Raw genomic sequence first — 20528 nt, 5'->3', positions numbered from 1 at the left:
GTGTTTTAGCAGGGATGCTCTCCTGATTTGTACCGTCAATGTGGCCTGTTGAGGGGGGCCAATATGCTGCAGTGGCCCTCGGTGAAATTGAGTTTGACACCCCTGGTATAGATGAATCAGCCTGAACGTTTATACCCCAACAACAGAAAAAATTCACTGCATGGTTCAAATGAACATATAATTTTTGTCATATCATATTTTTTTATATCAATCAGAACTGAAAAGAATATGTTTTGCCTAAATTGCTTTCAAATGACAACAGATATGTAGCAGAAACACTAACAGAGCTCAATAAAAATAAAGCCTAAATCCCTTTTATTTATCTGGCTCCATGGTAGCTTTTTAATTAACAATTTTACCCACATTTGGATAATCACTGTTTCTTTTTGCAGTTTAATGATGTACATGTTGTGTCCGTTTCGTCTACAGCCCCCCTCCCAAGCGAATGTATGCGCTGTACCACACCACCTACAATGGGAACACTCCTCTCTCCAGGGGTCTTCATCACTACAACAGGTTCTAAATTAATCTTTTAACCTCTTTTCTGGTTTACAGGACAATTTTTAAATCATTCATGAAATCATATCTTTGATATTTTTTTTGTTTTGAAACTTGAAAATGGTCTCAAAGCAACATTTTCACCATTTATTGCAATTCATTGTTATAATTCCCTAGTGGGAGAATTTGTAGCTCTTTAACTATCAAAAACTTCATATTTCTCACATATTTGCCTCTGTTTGCTCTCGCAGCATGGAGGACACCTGCAGATTACCTCCACCATGCTTCCCCTACCCCTTCAGCTCCAGTGGGAACCCCCACCTCCATCACCTCCACCAGCACCACCACCACAACCACCAACACAACCACCAGCACCAGCCGGGTCAGAAGCAGCTGGAGCCCCTCATCCTGCACGACGTTCCTCCGTATCAGAGCGGCGCGGGCGGCGGAGGAGGCAGTGGTGGGGCGGGAAGTGGAGTGGGGATGGGTGTGGGTGTGGGAGGGGGTGACGGGACTGTGGCCCGGAGCTGGGCAGGAGGAGGGGAAGCTGTGAGGATCCTGGCAAGACGCGTGACTCCAGACGGGAAGGTGCAGTACCTGGTGGAGTGGGACAACGTGGGTCTGTACTGAGGCAGACCAGGACAGCAGGAGACACGGGACTGATGTGTATTTAATACGTGGCGGTGTGTAAAGAACAAAAAAAATCTAAACATAGTTCAGATCCAGGTTTCTCTCATAGTATCACCTCAGTTGGACATCATTATAACCTCAGTACTAGGTGTTCCTATTTGCTAGTGTTCCTCTGATATTTGTACTGTTATAACTTTGGAATATGCCTTTGCATTGATCATGTTTTACAGTGATGATGGAAACGACTTCAACTTCCAGATAATCTATCAGTGTTTCACCCTTATTAGGAAAAAACTGTTCTAAGGGTTTATATACTGTACATACTCTGCTGCAGGTATACAAGGTACTAGAAGAAGACTTTCTGTTTCTTTTGTATTTTACAGTTTTTAATTTATGATTTACCTGAGAAATGTTTATTTTCCTGCTTCACTATGGATACCTTGATCCCAAAACGGGGAAATATTGGGACTATGTGAAAAAATAAATAAAACAAAGTGATTCTTTCACTAAATGTGACTTTTATTAAATTGTCTTTTTCATTACCGAATAATGCTGGAAAATCTCAACTTCATTTTTAGTTCATTTATTCAGGGGGAGAAAACATATGGAAACACAGATGCCACAATTATGACCTCTATTTAGATGTTTTCCCTCTTTAAGTTGATCAATGTCTAAAACATTTTGATTAGTTCTCAACAATTCTAATTTTTCTGTGGTATAAATTGGACACCTTTTCTTACCAACTCCTCAAAAAAGAAAACAAAAGACTATAATCTTTAAATAAGAGAGACTAATGCTGATCTTCATAAATGAGGAAATGGTTACAAGATAATAGTGACCCAAACCTGTGCATATCAACAATCAGAGGAATAAATAATACATTTAAAAAACATTTAAAACAATCATAAAATTATCTCCAAATATCACAGTTCAAGAAATCCAACAAACAGTGCATCTTGGGGTCACTAATTCTCCATGATAACTATTAGACTAAACCTAAATCCCAGTCACACCAGTTTGAGTGAGATTTAGCTTTAACTAGGCAACTATAGGGCATCTGACTGTTTCTCCCTAAGGTGTTGCATTAGCTATGTGTTTAGGAAAAATGTCCTGATGAAGGTTAATATCCATCCAAATATTCACAAAACTCAAGCAGGTCTGACATGGTGTCTGACACTGATATTTAGGTTTAGCTTGCATCTTTTCTGCCTATAATACATATTTTGTGGCCCCAAAATGCAGGAATCTGGTTGTTCATTTTTTTGCAGAAGCAACATTCAAGATCAGAAACAGGGTGAAGAAATTGTCAGTTGATGGTTTTGCAGAAACATTGGGAACAGAGTTTACTCCATGATTTACACAACCTGAAAGTTGGTGAGTTTTTAAAAAACACAAACCCATTACACTGATGAAAACTTTTTGGTCTACTTCCAACAATCCCCAGTATTGTTCTTTAAAATGAAAACCAAATCCAACTGTGAACAGCCTTGTAAATTATTCAAATGGGGATGATGAAGTGCCAAGTTTGTCCTGAAGGAGTGTTTAGCTACTTTGTGTGTGGCTGAGAATTTGCGGCTGCTGCCAGCAGGAAAAGACAGATGTTCATCCTGTGTTTGCGCCAGACCTCGAGACGAATGGATGGGCCAAATAATGAAAATTCAGACAAATAACACACATTGTTTCTGGGATGTGTCTCTCCAGAAATGTTGCTGCTATTGCTGTCATTTTGATGTGAAAATATGTATGCAGGCTCATGAGTTGCACTGATATTTTCTTGAATTTTGCTAAAAACCAAACATGTAATCAAATAATATTTATAAATCGATATATTTTTATTACTTGTGTCAATACAAATTTTTCAAGAAGCATAATGGATTAAACCATAGCTTGTCATGTTTAATTCCTGATGGTTGTATTTCTGCTGCACTATTTAACATTCATCCACTGGATAAAAACAAAATTGTATATTCATCCATTGAAAAAATATAAAATATTCATCCAATGGACACAATGGTGGTCCCAAGCTGACATAATTTTATTCACATATTTATAGTATTTAACTCCACTCCTTAAATATAAGCTATGTTTGCAATGGCAAGGTTTTACCACTAGATGGAGTACACGCTTCAGCATCCTAAAGGCAGCCACTTCGTTCTGCTGCATTCACTGGCCCTGTGAAACTACGATGTTTCAAGAAAAACCGTAAAATTTGTGATTGAGGAATCCCAAACAGGAACCAGTGAATGGTGACATGTTTACCAAACATATATACAGGTACTTGATTTTGAATTAACGTGTTTGTCTTTATGACTTGCTTTTTATGCTAGTTTAAAACTGGCTCATTTTAGGCTTTTCAGAAAAAATGAAGTAGCTACACTTCTAACAGCTCAAGCTAACAGAACCCAACGTTAAGAAGCTAAACGTTAAGCTAGTTATTATTAAAAGTAATTTAACTGGACATGTTCGCAAAGGCAAAAGTTACAGACAACGTTAATTTTAGCATTAATTAGTTTTAAAGTTTTACGTAGCATAAATGCATCATGAGCGAGTTTACGGTGCCATTTTGGCTCACCAGTTTCTTATGGTTGACTTCAGTCTATTTTTCTTTGAATGATATTCAAATATCAAATATGCCAGTTTTCCTTTGTACATTAAAGTCAGCTTTTATTGTCTGCTGCATGAACATAAAAGTCAAGCAGAGAAACAGTGGCCTTGTTTTGGACAGGTGAAGAATATTAAGAATTTAACAAGAAACATCATTTTGATCTAGGTAAATCGACCTGCTCAGTAGGCTTTGTTTATATGTAATTTAATTTTCTCTAACTGTGTTGCTCACTTACAACTTGAATGGAATGATTTTTGCTTTAGAGATGAAAAATGTAAAACATTCATAACATTAGCTATCATGTCTAATCAAACCCAAAGTCAAAAAATACAATAAAAAATGACTGAAAAAAATATTCAGACAAGGAATAAGACACCGTTATAAAAATGCAAAACTACATGATTTAGGGAAGGATACAATCTCACAGTCAGTGATGATGACCAAACATCACTTTTATATTTGTTTACCACCAATTTTTTGTACTTTTAATCCAGTTTTACTGTATGCTACTTTCTAATTCATAGTTCATTAACTTCCAACAGCCTCCGACTGTAGTTTGGAAGCAGATTACTGAATACTTTGTACACCTGCTGTCTTGAATGGTGCTCAAATTTTGAGCCATGTAATGCAGTGAATATTTTGGCATTTTGATCATAGTGATCTGAATCTTTTACTATTCTAATAGGACTTTTCTGAAACATACCAGGTTTGTTAGTTCGTATTTCCCTGTACTTCTGCACCATATGTCATTTGATTAACTTGTATGATGTTGATACGTGCAACTAGATGCAGTTAAAATACAAATATTTGTCATAGGGAAACTTTTAAAAGATATAATCAAAACAGAAGTCAGTTAGTATCGCTGAAAATTGTGATGGTGATATTGATTTATGACAAACCCACATTTTTGTGACTCTTTCTTTACCATAGCATATTGTCTCCATCACTCTGTGAGTTTTAATATCTCAGTGTAAAAACATACATCAGACATAAGAAATAAGCTTTTTCATAAGTTATTTACTTATTATGTATGCAGTTTAACTTTATGTTAAAGTGCATACATTTAACATAAAGTTAAATGTATGCACTTTAACATAAAGTTAAAGTGCATACAGTTATTAACAAAAAATTCTATTTATATATATTTGTTTAAATTTCTATAGCATTTCTTTTATTTTAGAATTCGATTAATGTATTTATTAATGTATTATTTATTAACTTTATTAGATCTCAGTAAAGGAACCATAAAAATGACAATATAACACACTGATGTTGGATTCCTCGCTTTTGATCATGAGCTAAGTGAATTATATCATAAGCTCCACGCACTCACGCACGCACACACACGCACGGACAGACTTTGTCTTCTCCGGCCTGAAGCGGTGAATTTACTCTCACTCAAACATCATTATCTTCCTCAGTCTTCTTCAAGGGGCGCGCGCAGAATTGGAAAACGCGCGAGTTGAATCTCAGTTATATAGATATTGGGGTGAGTGCGCGCCCACACACAGAAACGCGCGCGTGCACGATCCTCCCCTCTCCTCCCTCCTTCGCTCGCTCTCTCTCTCTCTCTCTCTCTCTCTCCCTCACACACACTCGCCCGTGCTTCTCCCTCACACCTCAGCAGCAGCGTGCAAATAAACACGCGTACACACACGCACTCACGCACACACACACACCATATTCCCGCATCCTGTATTTTTTATGCACCTCGCACCGGGCGCTTTATAAGCGGTCGTGGATTATGATGCCAGTTTTTATCACAGCGGAATATCGGCCTCTTCTTCTTCGACTGCAGCCGTAAACAGCAGTATTATCGCGTGCTTTTTTCTTTTTTTTTTTTTTTTTTTTATTCCAGATTATTTAGTAATTTGGTTCCCTAGTACTACTGAGCACCGAGAGACCGCCGCGACGCAAAGCCCCACGTCCGATGCTTTTGGAACATGTCCTATGTTCCCTTCCAAGGTAAGCCAGAGATCTCCCCCCTCCTAATTTTTGACACCCCACTGCATCTCTCTTCTCTGTCCTCCTCCCCCGTTCCCTCCATCCGCACTCTGTCTCTCTCTGTGCCCCTCTCCTCCCTGACTGTCATATGGAAATGTAAGCAGGCACCATAGCCGACAGGTGCGCGCAGATAGCCCAGAGTGCCTGGTAGATAGATGCCCAAACAGGCGCGCACTGAGATCCGGCGCAGCGTCTGTTCGGTGTGCATGCCGCAATTATAGTATCGTAATAAGGGATGCGTGTGCGCTGCTGTCATAGTGTAGGGCTGCTGTGCTGCGTTGATGAGGAATACATGCAGAAATGTTCCCGATCCTGTTAGAAAAATCCACTCCCAGTGAGTTTGTAGTGACACTTGTTAGATGATCTCCACGCACTTCCTGTATGGTGAACGCTGCGAAAAGAACAACGTGATCTAAAGGATGTTTATGAGAACTGAGCCCTTATTATTTTAGATATTTGCAGGATTTTGACCTGAATGGATTCCATCCTGCCTCAAAAAAAGTTTGGCCCACTGAAATATGTAGATGACCACTTCTCTGGCTGCTGGTCTTTCATTCCCTCACACTCCAGCGTGAGTGGGTGAAAGGCGCTTCAATGCACGGTCAAAGCCAGATTCCCTCAGTATCGCTGCTCTGCAACTGTGACTAATGCTATATGTGAGCAGGCGTGCTGCAGTGAGCCGCCTCACATCCACCCCAGCCTGGATCGCTCAGTTTGCACCGTGTGTCCCTGTGATCAGAGGGTCAAATAAATGAGGAGAGTCAGATGAGAATGAGGTGCAACGGGCAGCGTAAAGTTTGGGAGCAGCTCTGAAGGACTGAGGGGTGTCCAGGTTTGTGTGAGTACCTGCCGTATCTGTGTGTGGGTTTAGTAGAGCGTGGAGGAGTGCTGCATGTGAGGGTGAAGCTAACCAATGGAGTGTGTGTAGCACCAGACCTGTTATCCTTTGAGGAAAATCAACTGTGCCTCCAAATATCTAATCTTAAACTAAAAAAAGAAAAAACACCCTGAAGTGACCCTGGAGTCAACATCTGAGCCACACATGAAAATAGAGAGCAAATGTAACGGCTGCAGCCTGCTCTCCTCCTTTTAACTCCGCTTCTTATTCCCTTAGAGAACAGCAGATAAGAGCCAAAATGCCCTCTTGTGCAAATGCATCTATAGAAGTTGGTTGCATAATGCTGGTTGGTGAGATGCTCTTCCACTGTGTGTGTGTGTGTGTGTGTGTGTGTGTGTGTGTGCGTGCGTGTGTGTGTGTGTGTCCGTGTGTGTGCATGTGTGTGTGCATGTGTGTGAGCCCACTCGGAGAGTCATTGCCAGGAAATTGTGAGCACAGTGCCGCACCTTCAAAATCTGCCAGTGATGTACTTTTTCTCTTTGATTGCAATAATTTGTCCTTTTTAGGAATAAATCGTGTTTTATCCAGCTGGGAACACCTGCCGAGAGTTTTGGCTACTCTTCCCGTTTTGTTAATTATTTCACAGTAATAACGTTAATGTGTTTATTAGTAATGATGATGTAGGATAATATTCCGAATTTTTTGTTGTTGTTTTCATTAAAGACGTAGTATCCTGCTAGACTCAACGACTGAAACTGTTTAATTGTAGTTTTATAAAAAGTTACGGTTTTAGAACATGATGCATTTTACATCCTGAAGTGATAGTTTCCACTAAGCAGTTATTAGCAATCAATATCTTACCAGCAGTAGGTACCTCTCTTAGTTTCTCTATTTTGCTCTGTTAGTTTTAATCCATTTCAGCATGAACAAAGAAAAAAAATATTTTACTAATTTTAATTGTGTCTGTCATAATTACTCTTTGCACAAAAAATAACAATAAACTTCCCACATAAAACATGTTCTGCAAATTGGATTATGTTTCGAGATGCACTAATCAAAAGTTGGGAGCAGTTCCTTATGTCCAATCTTTTTAAAACTTTCATCCATCTGATTTGGATTTTTATCCAAGAACGTTTTAAGAAGTTATTAGAATACTTCTTTTCATTTTTGTTATGAGCGATCAATACTCGTTTGTAACAGGAGGAGAGGTCACATCGTGTGTGTATGAGAGAAAGAACAATCAATATTTACTATGGCAGTTATACAAAGACAAAAACATCCAGATATTTTAAAGTCGTTTTAGGGTCATATGCAAATGATTAGCAAAGTTAGTCGAAAACAGAAGTTTTTGTGTGTATATCATAATAACTGTAGAGCCTTAACTTAATGTTAACATTTTTAAAAAGGTCACCAACATCTCCAAACTCAGGATGTTTAAAGCTCAAAAGGCTCACCAGACTGAATATTTTCCACTTCTCTTTTCCACGCAATTTGTCGTTTTGTCTCTGGCCAAAAACCCACAAATTGTGACGTAAAAAGCAGAATAATACAAACCTAAAAAGGTGAGTAAATAGTAATGCACTACTCCACCTTATTCTCCTTCCATTGGTTTTCAGAAGTGATTTGCAGGTCAAATACAGAAACATTTAGTGTATTAGAACTACATGTTCACACTTTTCTGTCTTTAAAATCATCATTTTGCTGTAAAAGTTGTGTGGATGCAGCCAGTGTAAACCAAGGCAAGAAACTGGAGCATCAGAAATGTTAAGAGATTTTTAAAATACATTTCAGTCAGTGTTGCTCTTTCAGAAATCGTTGAAGTTTTTGTGGATTTAATTCCTTATTGCCTGAATTTATTTACCACTATATAACAGTTGTAGATTAGCTGACTAAAAGCTAAACTAAGTATGCTTCGGTAGAGCATATTTTCTCTTGTGAATGCTAAATTTGGTAGAGATCATACATTTTAATGTAGCACATCAAAAAAAATATATTAAAGCATGATTAGTGAAAACAATTTCCAGTCTAAGGAATGCTGAATGCTGATAAACAGCTTAATACTGTAAAATTACAACTAGATGTTGATGAAATGGCTACAAAGTGCTTTCTGTACAAATCATGGTACAGTTGACCCTTCACATGTTTGCATATTTTTCTGCGAAGCGTATCTACAAATTATTCCCGTAAAATCCACCATTTTGTGTTTGTTTTGGGTTTTTTTTATAAAGCATATCTAAAATAGTGTGAAGAAAATCAAACGTGCGAAACTGAAATAACTAGCCGCAATGCTACCTGTCATGTTCTTGTTTGTAATGCAGCCAATTAAGGAGCGCCATTTAATTTCCTTGGTGCTGATTGGCTGTAACCCCAAGAGCAGCAATAATGAAGAAGGTTTCCATTAATTCATTTGTCATAGTTTTTATAAAATTCAGGTCACACTTTGAAGCAAACAGGAATTTAGTTTCGGGCTTCGTAAACCTGATTGCTGCATCGGTTTCGGCATTGGCAGCAGCTGTTGGATTTCAGAAAAATGCTTAGACAAGCCTTTACTCTCTCATTCCAGGATAAATGACAGCTATCCAATGTGAGTTATACTCTGCAGATAACGTGAACAAATGTGAACTACCCCTTTAGGTTAAGAAAATCAGTCAAATTTGACTTTACAGTTGAAGCCAAAATGAATTAGTCGAATACCTTGAATGCATTTCCTATGTGTGCTGCAGACAAATACTCCATCTTTCCTATATGTTGGAAGCTCCATGGTTACTCGAGGCGATTATGTAACACTGTGTGATATTTATTGCTGCACAGTGACTCAACATACAGAGGTAAAATATGTGGTAAGAGGGCTGATTCCTTTGGCATTGATTTGTGGAGAGAAACACATCAACACTGGATTTTTGGTGGGAATGGCAAATGGTGGAGGGGTCTGAACAGTGTTGCAGATGCATCTAAGCCCACTAAAGAGAGTGTTCAGCTAATGTACCAGGCAAGCCATTTGCAGTCATGCCAAGTACCGGCTCACATGAACAGGGAGTTAGTGGGAGGCAGGCAGCAGCAGCAGCAGCGATGGGCCTTCCTATCTTGGCAAAATATTTTTCTTTTTCCTCATTCGTTCCCTTAAACTCACACCTCCCTTCAGTCTTCCTCCTTCTTCTACTTTCTCTCCTCCACTGTGGTCGACCCCCGTCACGATGAACCACCCACACATGCCTCTCTACCTCCACAGCGTCTCCTCTATCTCTCTCCTCCTGGCTGACGGACGTGTCCATGAGTGCAGATGGACAGTGTGGAAGCAGGCAGCCGGCCACACAGCTATCCCTGGCCTTGTCGATTTTACAGTAGTTTGATCCAGCAGCTCCTGTCAAGCATGACCGTAGTTAAAGAGACAGCACACCACCAATGCACTGCAGCACTCTTCTTCTCCCTCTTCTCCATCCTTCTCTTTCTCCCATGTGACATAAGGGACTGTCTTACACCCCTCCACTACTCAGGCTGTGCCAAGAACCGTCATCTGTTAGGCTATTACTGTACCGCATGCGCGAAATTCATCTAGGGCCGGTGCACTACATGATCTGTCAAAAGAGAAAACCCATTCATTCTCCAGTAGGCCCTCTGCATGCAGCGCAGATTCATTTTGCATGGACTTTTTCAAGTGTTTTGTTGAATTACTACTCCGGTCGACGAGTGATGACCGCACGGGAGAACTGATATGTTTTTAATCGCCTGATTTTCCTCTTGGCTGACGGTGATGAATCTGTAGTGATCTTCCGCTTCGTAAATCAGAGAACTCCCCATCCGAGTTGGAATCATCCTAAATTTGTTGGGCCGAATCCAGTTTAGATGGGAAAAGTCAGCACTTCTAAATGTCAAACCCAAATGTGTGGCATGTTGAGGGAACGTCAATGATGTCATTATTCTGTCTCGCAGCGAGAAGATTAATTAGGGCTCATCAGACGTACATCTTATTACATTCATAGTAAACTTTATATTGTCTTCAACATGTGCAGAGAAGATGGGGTGCAGCGGTCAGTTTAACAAGTTTCGTGTCAATTATAGGTCTTGCAGAAGTTTCATTGTGCTTTGTTTTATTATCTTAAAACAATACAGTTTGTTTATTTTCAAATTTTTTAAATTAATTTAGGTCTAGACACATTACCAATGCTCATTATAACCCATTTCCTGGTTCTGGCTGCTGCATGTTTAGGGTCACTGTCCTGTTGGAAGGTGAACCTCTGCGTCAGTCTCCAGGCCTTTGCTGCGTCTAAAAGGTTTTCTTCCAGTATTTTCCTGTATTTAGTTCCTGCATCCATCCATCAACTCTGATGAGCCTTCATATCCCTCCCACCACCATGTTTCACCATGGAGATGCTGTTTGTGCACAGACCAAGAAGTCCAAATATGGTCTTAACTGAGCAGAGCTTCCACATATTTGATGTGTCTCCCATCTGACTTGTGGCAAACTGCAAAATGGATTTCTTGTAGCTTTTTTCCCAGCGGTGGCTGGCGTCTTGGAGTTCGTGACTAACAGTTGCTAGGTTTGCAGTAGGCCCATCCTCTTTCCGTGTTTAGATGATGGGTTGAACAGGGACTCTGTGTGATGCTCAGAGCTTGTGTTAGATCTTAACCCTGCTATAAATTTCTCCATAACTTCCTCCCTGGCCTGTCTGCTGGGTTCCTTGGTTTTCATGATCCTGGTGTTTCTCTAACAAATGCTTGAGGCCTTCAGGGAACAGTTAGACTCTATTTACTAATTTGCTTTCTTGTTTAAGGCAATTGGCCGCACTGGATTTTATTTATGGGTATTATAGCAATTAAGCCTGTTGCAATAAGCAATTCAGTAATTAATTATACGATAAACCAAAATGTACTCAATAATTTCCATTCTGATGAGTGACTAGTATTTTTTGAAGGGCGATTTTGTTTTCGGAGACTTCACAATCCATTTTATATATGGCTTTGGCTGTGTGTGGTTTTTTTATTTCCTTTTTATTTATTGGTTTTGTTTGTTGTTTTTGATTTTGAATAATTAAAATGCTTTCCAGTTTCAGTGTTAAGTGTTCAACTGTCAAAATAAAAATGTATTAGTCTTTGAGAGGGTGTACTTTCATTATCTCGACATAATCATTATATAAGTTGAAAATGGTCTCAAAATGTCAATACTTTCATTTATCACAACAATTTCCGAGACAATATATTATCCAGCATAATTAGTTTGCCCAATTTAAGTTGAAAATTACATGTATGTCACACTTTCCAACTCTTTATTTAAAAAAAAGAGTTGGAAACCCTCTTTTTCATCCTTAGAGTATTTTATTTGCCTCTAAATCACAGTACATCAAATGCCTGTAAAGCTCTAGAGGCCAGTTTTACTGCTCTGCACAGATATGAATCTCCCTTTGGTTTGTGGATAGTACTGGAAGAACAATCTGGTGTATTTTTGGCCAAATAAACGAATAACCTGTTAGTCCAGCTTTAGTACTCTGCTTGCTCTATTGCAACATCAGATGGCTGAGTTTCATCTTCAGCTGATCCTCTTTTTTTCTATATTTCCTGAATGCTGGATAACACTAAATGTTCTTTTTTTAAAAAAAATAAAATAAAAAATAGAAACCCCTATCCTCTAACATAGAGACATTTTAATATCTCTTTAGTGATTCTGGTGGAGGGCGGCAGGTCTGCATCTGGGCTGCCGGGACCGAGTTGCTTGGAGCTGCACCATTTTAGACTCAGCTGGACTTTGGTGGGTGGGCAGTTTGATTCTGCTGCAAAGCCAGAGTGAAATGACTCGATGGGTTTATGCAGAAGGAGCAAAAGCTTCGGCTTTGATTGATCCTGTCAGGATCCAGCTGAAAGGTCAGGATGAGCCGCCCAATCAGAGCGCTGCCAGTCAGGAGTAATGATCTCCCTTTGGATGTGATTGGCTCATGCGGTTTGCAGGCATGAGATTATCCAATCTCAAGCATGTTAACTGTTTAAAGCTGAGGTTTTATTCTGCCCTTGCACCGCAGGCAGTGGTAGAGGTTACACTGAGTGCTATGAGTCATGGTGAGTGGACTCAGTTATTTCTGCATGATGTAAACATTGTTTTTTAATTTATTTCTTCTGTACAGAACATTATGTTTGTTTTTTTGTTGTGACATTATGAAACCGGTGAACGTTACCTTCATCTGAGTTAGTCCTATTTGTTTTGTCTCCAAAAACTCATTTTGCTGAAATAAAAAGTAAAACTTTTTAGGTGCCACTTTTGATAACACTGTTGCCTCACAGCAAGAAATTTCTGAGTTTGAATCCGGGCCTGGGATAAACTTCCACCTTCCCTCCATTCTCCATTAGGGCCTTGAGACACTTCTGCAATAAATATCATCCAGATTTATGCATATAAGCATTTAAATGCTTCTGATGCTCACATGTAATGGCGGCCTGACTTCCTTTTTAATTCCCAGAAAAGGATCTAATTTATTTACGTTTGCAGCAGGGTTTTTATTTCGTCCTGTCCAAACAAATACGGGTATTTTGGAAACACGTTTTCTGCTCCAGTTGCCTTCGTCGTCCTCATGCAAACTTTGTTCTTGGTAATAAAAACATATTTCCAAAAAATTTTTGGCACTAGTGGCCTTTATTGAACAGTAAATAAGTTGGAGAGAGAACAGGAAGAAAGGCAGAGATTGTTCCAGGACCTGGAATCAAACCCAGGACGATCCAGGATCTTGTTTTAACAGCTGAGCCACGCAGCGCCCCCAGACTACGAAACACGAACAGCTGATGCAAGGAAGTCATTACTTTGCAGCAGGGTTCAAAACTGATCAGTCAGAGTCATCTAAGGTCAGCTTGTCTCTGTTGTCAGCAGAGTTGGGTGCTAGTTACGTTTACTTGAATAACTTTTTGGGAGAAATGTATTTTCAGGAGTAGTTTTATGACATTGAGCTTTTTCTTTTACTTGAGTAACATTTTTATAAAGTATCACTACTCTTACTAGAATAGCACTTTTTTGCCCACTGTGAGTAACTTAACTGAATGAAGAAAAAATAAATAAAAAACTGCATGCACACACACACACACACACACACACACACACACGCACGCACACACACGCACACACACACACACACACACACACACATACACAACTTAAGCTAAAAGTGAAACTTGCTTGTGCAGAAGGTTTGTTTTTCTAATTTTGTTTTCCGCCTGCTGAGCCTGTTGTACCATTTGGCCAAATGGTTCTAACATACAGTATATTTGCATTACAGACTGTTAGTATTAGTTTTTATGATTTGGAAAAGTACTGCCTGAATCTGTTATCTTCTAATTGTGTTATTTGTCTTATTATTTTTATATTTTAATTTTTGTCTGTCTGAAGAGATCAATTTTAAATATGAAATCAGATGTTCTGATCAGTTACTCAGTACTTGAGTAGCAGTCAAACCAGATACTTTTTTACTGTTTAGTTATTTCTCAGACTGTTACTTTTTACTTTCACTTGAGTTAAAATATGTTTTTACTTAACTTCTGGCTACTCTACCCACCTCTTGTTGTAATCCAATACAGTTTCCTCCTCACTTCAAAAACTCAACATTTTTAGGAATTTATCTGTTTTATTTTTGCTTAGACTTTTATTCTAAAGTAACAGCTGTTTTCCTCCAAATTGCTGTGTGTGCAGGGAAGCTCCTGGCTGCAGTCTGCAGGCGTCCTGTGTGCCTGATCTAATGTGCGCTCTGCGAACATCCTATGATGTTTGGCTCCAGTCACTGGCTGGCTGTGACTGACCAACGGTTCAAAACAAACATGGTGCACAAAGCATCTGCTTCACCGTCTAATCAGTCAGTTTAATGTCTAAATAAACCTGAATTCAACCAGGCAAGCTCATAAATAATTCATGCTGTTCAGAAGTACAAGTCATTTGTAAGTAACAGATACAGAAGAGAAATAATCCTGTTTGAGCTCCAGCTGGGATTGAATCTATGCTTATATTTGTATATTATTAGTTCAGACTCATCACATTTGAGATTCTGAACATTCAGATATTTTTTATTCGTGGATGTTTAAATAATGGTTACTGCATTTTTGCAGTAACCATTATGGAAGTTGAAAGGTAGCACTCTTATATGTATTTAAAGGACAAATCTTAATTCACACTGTATGAAAGTTGAATAATTGACTAAAATAAACTTGCTTTTGTTTTAGAAAATGCTTAATTAAAAGATGTATTGATGGATTTAACCGATGACAACCTATGTTTGTTTGTCAGCAGAAATAGTACAATGCTTTTCTGCATCTAGTTAGCATTGTTCTGTTAGCATGAAGCTAAATAAGGGAAAATGTTGGTTAAGCAGCTGTTGTTTTAGAAACAGTCAACATTATTGCCACCAACTGGTTGGTTTAAATGTAAGCATATTTAAAAAAAAAAAAACATATTTGTATCCTGATAAAGATAAAAACAGCTATTTCAAACAATCTGTTGAAGTTCAAGAAAGTTTAGGAAGAAAGCCAATGCTCTGAGTTAAACCACAGTTTATTTCTGAAGATAGAATTTCAAAAATTTCTTCAAACTTTCAAACGAAGAAGCTGCTTTAGAGTACCTGTGTTTTTATTTCACCCTAGTAAGTTGTTTCCAGTCCCATTCAGTTCCTACAATTACATGATCTAAGCCAAAGTGTGACTTAGTTTGGTCAGGATTGGAGTCAGCCCTGAGCAGGCACCTCCACACATCTACATTACTGCTTCATCCAGCAGGAAAAGAAAGTAGGTTCGAGTCTTTTCCAGGCACAGTTTGCACCTTTGTGTGTGGGTTTTCTCTTTTGTGTCCTCCCACATTGCAAACATGCACATGTCAGGCAGAGTGGAAACTCTAAATGGCCCATAGGTATGAATGTGAGTGGATGTCTGCCTATCTGTGTTCAAACTGTGATGGACTGGCTGGCTGCCCGGTGTCCTGCTATCTGCCCAGTGCATGCTGGAATAGATTGCCAGGACAGGATCCAGTAGGCAGAAGAAATAGATAAATAAATAAATGCTTTTTGTCTGTTGCGTAATTATTTATTTCTTTTTCACTTGAATATCAAATAATTTGAAATGAAAGACTACAGTTGAAATTCAATATTTGATATTCATTCTTTGACATTTGAATAAAAAAAATTAAAAACAGAATCATTTGCACGTGTTATGAAACAAAATGGATGTGTTCATTAAAGATGGCAGATATTCCATCGTTCAAGCATTGTTGGACTTAATAAATGAAGAGATTTGTTCATGTGAGAAGCATAAAATGACTCCACTGCATCCACCGAGCACAGTTTGTACTCGGTGGTTGCTTGTAATTCTCTGGTAGTTTAGTTCCTCTCCCACTTTCCTAATGCCTCCATAACAGCAGACGGCACACTTCTTCACCCGTGCACAAAGCTCTGCTGACCGCATAGCGCTTTGGTATCAAAGGAAAGAAAGCATGAGGAAAGGGAAAAAGAAATGCTGCTTTCCATTTAACTTTTGACCTGAGAATAACAGCATGTCTGTCTTACCTGCGGTTGAGATTTAATTTAACAAACCAGCTGGATTTAATTAATTGACCAGGGTAGTTTTTAGCAAGTATGAAATTTGGTTGGGTTCATTTCCAGGTCTGGATTAAGATGAAAAAAAGAAAAAAGAACCCCTCCTTCCGTCCTTCATTTACTCTTTGTGTCCTTTTTCATTTTTTCCCTTCCATTATTCATCTCTCACTTCTTTCAATATCTTTCCTTTCTTCTTTGTCCTTCCTTCCTTTTGTCCTGTCTTTCCTTCTTTACCCTACTTTCTTTCCGTCTTTGTATCCTTCCTCTTTATACTTTCTTCATCCCTTCTTTCCTTCCACTGTAATATTTGACATAAATTTACAGTGGCTTTTTAAATTTTATATTTAAGACAGGGAACTCTTGGAAGTTGAATCTGAAAATGAAAAATGAGTAGGAACCCGAGAGACAGAGGCTGTGCAGTCAATGTGTGTCTGAAGTAAAGAGACACAAACTGACAGAAGTGCAGATAATTAATTCATGACTACAAGTATGGACACTTTTTATGTGCAGAACAGAAATATTAGATTTAAGTTCAGAAACATCCCACTTTTCAAATCACATTTGATTTTTTTGTATTTTGAGTCAGAAGTTCTACCTTCTGGGTTAATATTCAGTTCAGTGCAGTTTATATTATATTTTTTATGATATTGTCAGTTTAAGAAGACTCCAATTCAGTTCAAAGTATTATATAGTCAGATTCAGATGATCACTTCAGAAGAATTGGTAATAAGTTATAGCACATTTTTCAGAATAAGGCTGTAATATAACAAAAATGTGGACAAAGTAAAGCACTGTAAATACATTTCAGGTGCACTTTATCTAACCAATAAAGTCCAGCATCGAATCATTGACTTTGCAGCAATCACACATCTTTAACAAGCATGTGGCGACAATAGAGTGGAACAACTACCTGATAATTCAGAAGGGAAGAAGTTTTACTTTCTAAGCAAAAGGAAAACAGAGAGAAAGCACAAACTGAAAATAAAGCAATAACCCCATCAGTGACTTTATCCAGGAAAGATTCACTGTTTAAAACAGAAATACTGAACCAGAAGAAGAAAACGTGGCAGCATTTTAATGGATAGCATGTGTATGAAACCAAGTTTAAGGATTTTCAGAGACAGCAAGGTGAGATTAGATGGGCAACTTATTTGCAAACTTAAAAGCTTTACATGAAAAGTACCACAGTAACACAGACATTTTCTCTTTTGTTTACACTTCTTGTTAAATGCAAAGGGAGTTTTTGTTGGCAAATATGTTAAATTAGGATTTATTTTTAGTATATCCATGTCAAACATCATGATGATTCAAGCTTTTGCTGGAAAAAGAGATGATGGTTATGAAAAACACAAGCCACAGTTTTTTTTAACGGATATAGGACAACATACACTATGCCACATGTGTCAAACTCAAGGCCCGCGGGCCGCATGTGGCCCGCCATGTCATTTTATGTGGCCCCCCCAGCATTTTATAGGCTGATGATTGACTTAAAATAGGTTTTGAGCATGAACTGATTACAAACTACATCTCCCACAATGCATTCCGATTGTTACCAGCCAACATTGCGGCTTCTCGCCACTAGAAAGCGGCAGAGTCACCTCAAGCTGCTTATTGATTTTCCCAGCGAATAAAACTGAGACATGGACAAGCTAACATCAAAACGTCCAAGAAAAGAAACATCGATTTGCAAGTAAGACTGTCAATGAAGATGTGTGAGTTGGTGTCAGGGCGGCAGGTGGCGCTAGACTTTTTTTTTTTTTGTTATCTGTTATCTTGACCGACAACATAAAAAAGAAAAAATCGGTCATGTACTATTTTTATCCGTGAAATTACAATCATATTAACATCGGCTATTTAGTCGCATTTTATGCGGTTTATTTAATATTCACCGTGGATCCAGATCCCATCACAGATTAAGCAGATAAATGTATCTACATTTTTCTCCGTAGTGACAAAAACCACTGACTGAGGCCCCAATAACTTTTAATAAATTAAATTAAGCGAATTTACTTAACTTAGCATCACTTCACCCACTGGGGTCTGAACAACTTCCTCCTGGTTCCCATCTGCAGAAAAATCTGCGCTAGGATCTGTCTGATCCAAACAGATCAACTGAACTCTGAGTGTTTTACCCTGTGTGGTCTGGTGTGAGCTTTTACCAGGATTATTTATTTATTTATTTATTTATTTATTTGCATGATTTCGCTTCTCCGAAATGGACAGATGTTACGTCTGCAGCTCCTCCAGAGCGCCGCTCTCCTGGGTAACGTCAACCCAGAAGGCTCAATTTGTTAAATCTGCTGGATGAGTTTCTCCCAGCGGTTTCTAATTCTTCGCAGCAGCGGAGCCACGTCCGCAGTGGTTGAGCAGCGGACTGTGCATGTTACAGTCTAATTAACTTTTGCATCGTCATTTATTTCCTCAAGATAAAATGCCGGCTCCTCAAATGGTTTAACACAACCAGGGGCGCAACTACATATTATTCAGGTGGATGCGAAAACATAAATGAACCATTTTTAATTCTGAAGTGTTGATTTTATTTTTGAACCCTTATTTATTGTAAAGTGTTGATTTTATTTTTGAACCCTTATTTATTGTAAAGTGTTGATTTTATTTTTGAACCCTTATTTATTTTTGTATTGATTTTATTTTTGAACCCTTATTTATTTTGAAGTGTTGGTTTTATTTTTGAACCCTTATTTATTTTTGTATTGATTTTATTTTTGAACCCTTATTTATTTTGAAGTGTTGGTTTTATTTTTGAACCCTTTTTTATTGTAAAGTGTTGATTTTATTTTTGAACCATTTTTTAATTGTGAAGTGTTGATTTTATTTTTGAACCCTTATTTATTTTGAAGTGTTGATTGTATTTCAGAGATATTTTTTTTATTTTAATGTGTTAATTTTATTTTTGAACCATCTTTTATTTCTAACGATTGATTTTATTTTCTAGCCATTTAGCCAAGTCTCTGTAGAACCATTTGTCTCTGCTAATGACATTTTCTATACATTTTTTTGATCCCAGGCTTAGTTTATGGACTGTAATGTGATAAGTCTGACAGTTTGTTCAAGTTACTGTGCTCTCTGAGACGATCTGTGGAATAAGTATTTGACTTTGTTCCATGCCGATCGTTGACATCAGTCTCTAACATAATGTGGATCATCTACCAGGAACAGTGGAAAGTGCAAGAGTTTCTGTAGTGTAGTGGTTATCATGTTTGCTTTACACGCAAAAGGTCTCTGGTTCGAAACCAGACAGAAACAGATTTTGCATGTTCTATTCATCACAGGTGTTTACTAAAGGTTAACAAGGGTTCTGTGGTGTCATGGTCTGTACTCTGAATCCAGGCATCTGAGTGCAAGCCTCGGTTGAAATTTTCATGCGTTGCATCTCACATCATCAACTTTGGAACCTCAAACTGAAACAAAGCAGAGAAGTTCAGTTCCTGTAGTGTAGTGGTTGTCATGCTTGCTTTACATGCAAAAGGTCTCTGGTTTGAAACCAGACAGAAATGGTTTTTGTAGGTTATGCATCTTTTGGGGTGCAGTGAGACAACAAGAGTCTTCCCCTTTCATGTTCCATGTCAAGTTGATTGGTTCATTTGCCAATCGACTTCAATGTAGGCTTCTTTGAAATCAAAGTTTTGAGCACAAATTGACTACAAACTACATTTCAACCAAAGGTTTGTAATGCGCTTCCTAACCAGACGCTCCAAAGCGTCCGGTCCATAACTCTTCAACACGCTGTCAGCTCCCTGTCAGAAAGACGCATTTAGTTCAGAGTCCATGAGATGATATTCAGAAAGGATTTTTTTAATTAATTGATTTCAGTTGTCTCTGAGACTAAATCTTTGCGTAAAGTCTATAATGTCTGCCCATGTGACTTGTTTTTATTATTTGCTTGCTCACCTTTAAACAACTGATTTAAATATTGTAATTTTTAAACTGAGCAGTAATTTTTACATCCATGGAAACTCAAATGTAATATTTAAAAGTTCAATACATAAAACCAGTTATTTAACAATATGAGGTGTTTAATTTATTTTTAACATTGTATTTTTATACATTGATGTTAGGTGTGCCCAAGTCTAGTTTTCCAGAGCTACCATCTGCAGCTTTAGATGCATTCCTTCTCTAACACACCTGGACCATTGACTCATTATAAGCCTCTACAGAACTGAATGAGGGAAGTCAACCCTTTGTCTGGGGTGTTTTAGCAGGGATGCCCTCCTGATCTGTACCGTCAATGTGGCCCGTTGAGGGTGGCCAATATGCTGAAGTGGCCCTCGGTGAAATTGAGTTTGACACCCCTGCACTATGCTCATGGTGTTTGTAAATTTTTCATATTTTTGTTAGTGTCAGCATTACTGCCACCTACTGGCCTGGGATAGGTATTTCAAAATTT

At 38.3% G+C, this 20528-nt stretch overlaps 2 protein-coding genes and 1 non-coding gene across 3 annotated transcripts in view; all 3 read left to right on the top strand.

The window, feature by feature from the left end:
* The first annotated feature begins 187 nt into the window (after positions 1-187).
* On the top strand, positions 188-1644 carry LOC107833027 (transcription factor Maf-like). Its single transcript, XM_016661102.1, has 2 exons — positions 188-516; positions 750-1644. Exons 1-2 carry the CDS (start codon positions 446-448, stop codon positions 1126-1128), a joined length of 450 nt encoding a protein of 149 aa, XP_016516588.1. The 5' UTR covers positions 188-445; the 3' UTR covers positions 1129-1644.
* Positions 1645-3309: 1665 nt separating this feature from the next.
* Positions 3310-20528, top strand: part of si:dkeyp-72a4.1 (serum response factor-binding protein 1) — a 73021-nt gene continuing 55802 nt past the window's right edge. The window contains exons 1-2 of the mRNA XM_007572908.2: positions 3310-3402; positions 5617-5698. Coding sequence (XP_007572970.1) covers positions 5677-5698 — 22 coding nt within the window. The 5' untranslated portion in view covers positions 3310-3402; positions 5617-5676. The remainder of the gene's footprint in view (positions 3403-5616; positions 5699-20528) is intronic.
* Positions 19315-19387, top strand: trnav-uac (transfer RNA valine (anticodon UAC)). Its single transcript has one exon. It is a non-coding gene; the product is annotated as a tRNA-Val (tRNA).

This window comes from Poecilia formosa, unplaced genomic scaffold (assembly GCF_000485575.1).
Source record: "Poecilia formosa unplaced genomic scaffold, Poecilia_formosa-5.1.2 Scaffold310, whole genome shotgun sequence".
Taxonomy (NCBI): Eukaryota; Metazoa; Chordata; class Actinopteri; order Cyprinodontiformes; family Poeciliidae; genus Poecilia; species Poecilia formosa.
This window is presented reverse-complemented; position numbering and strand designations above follow the sequence as displayed.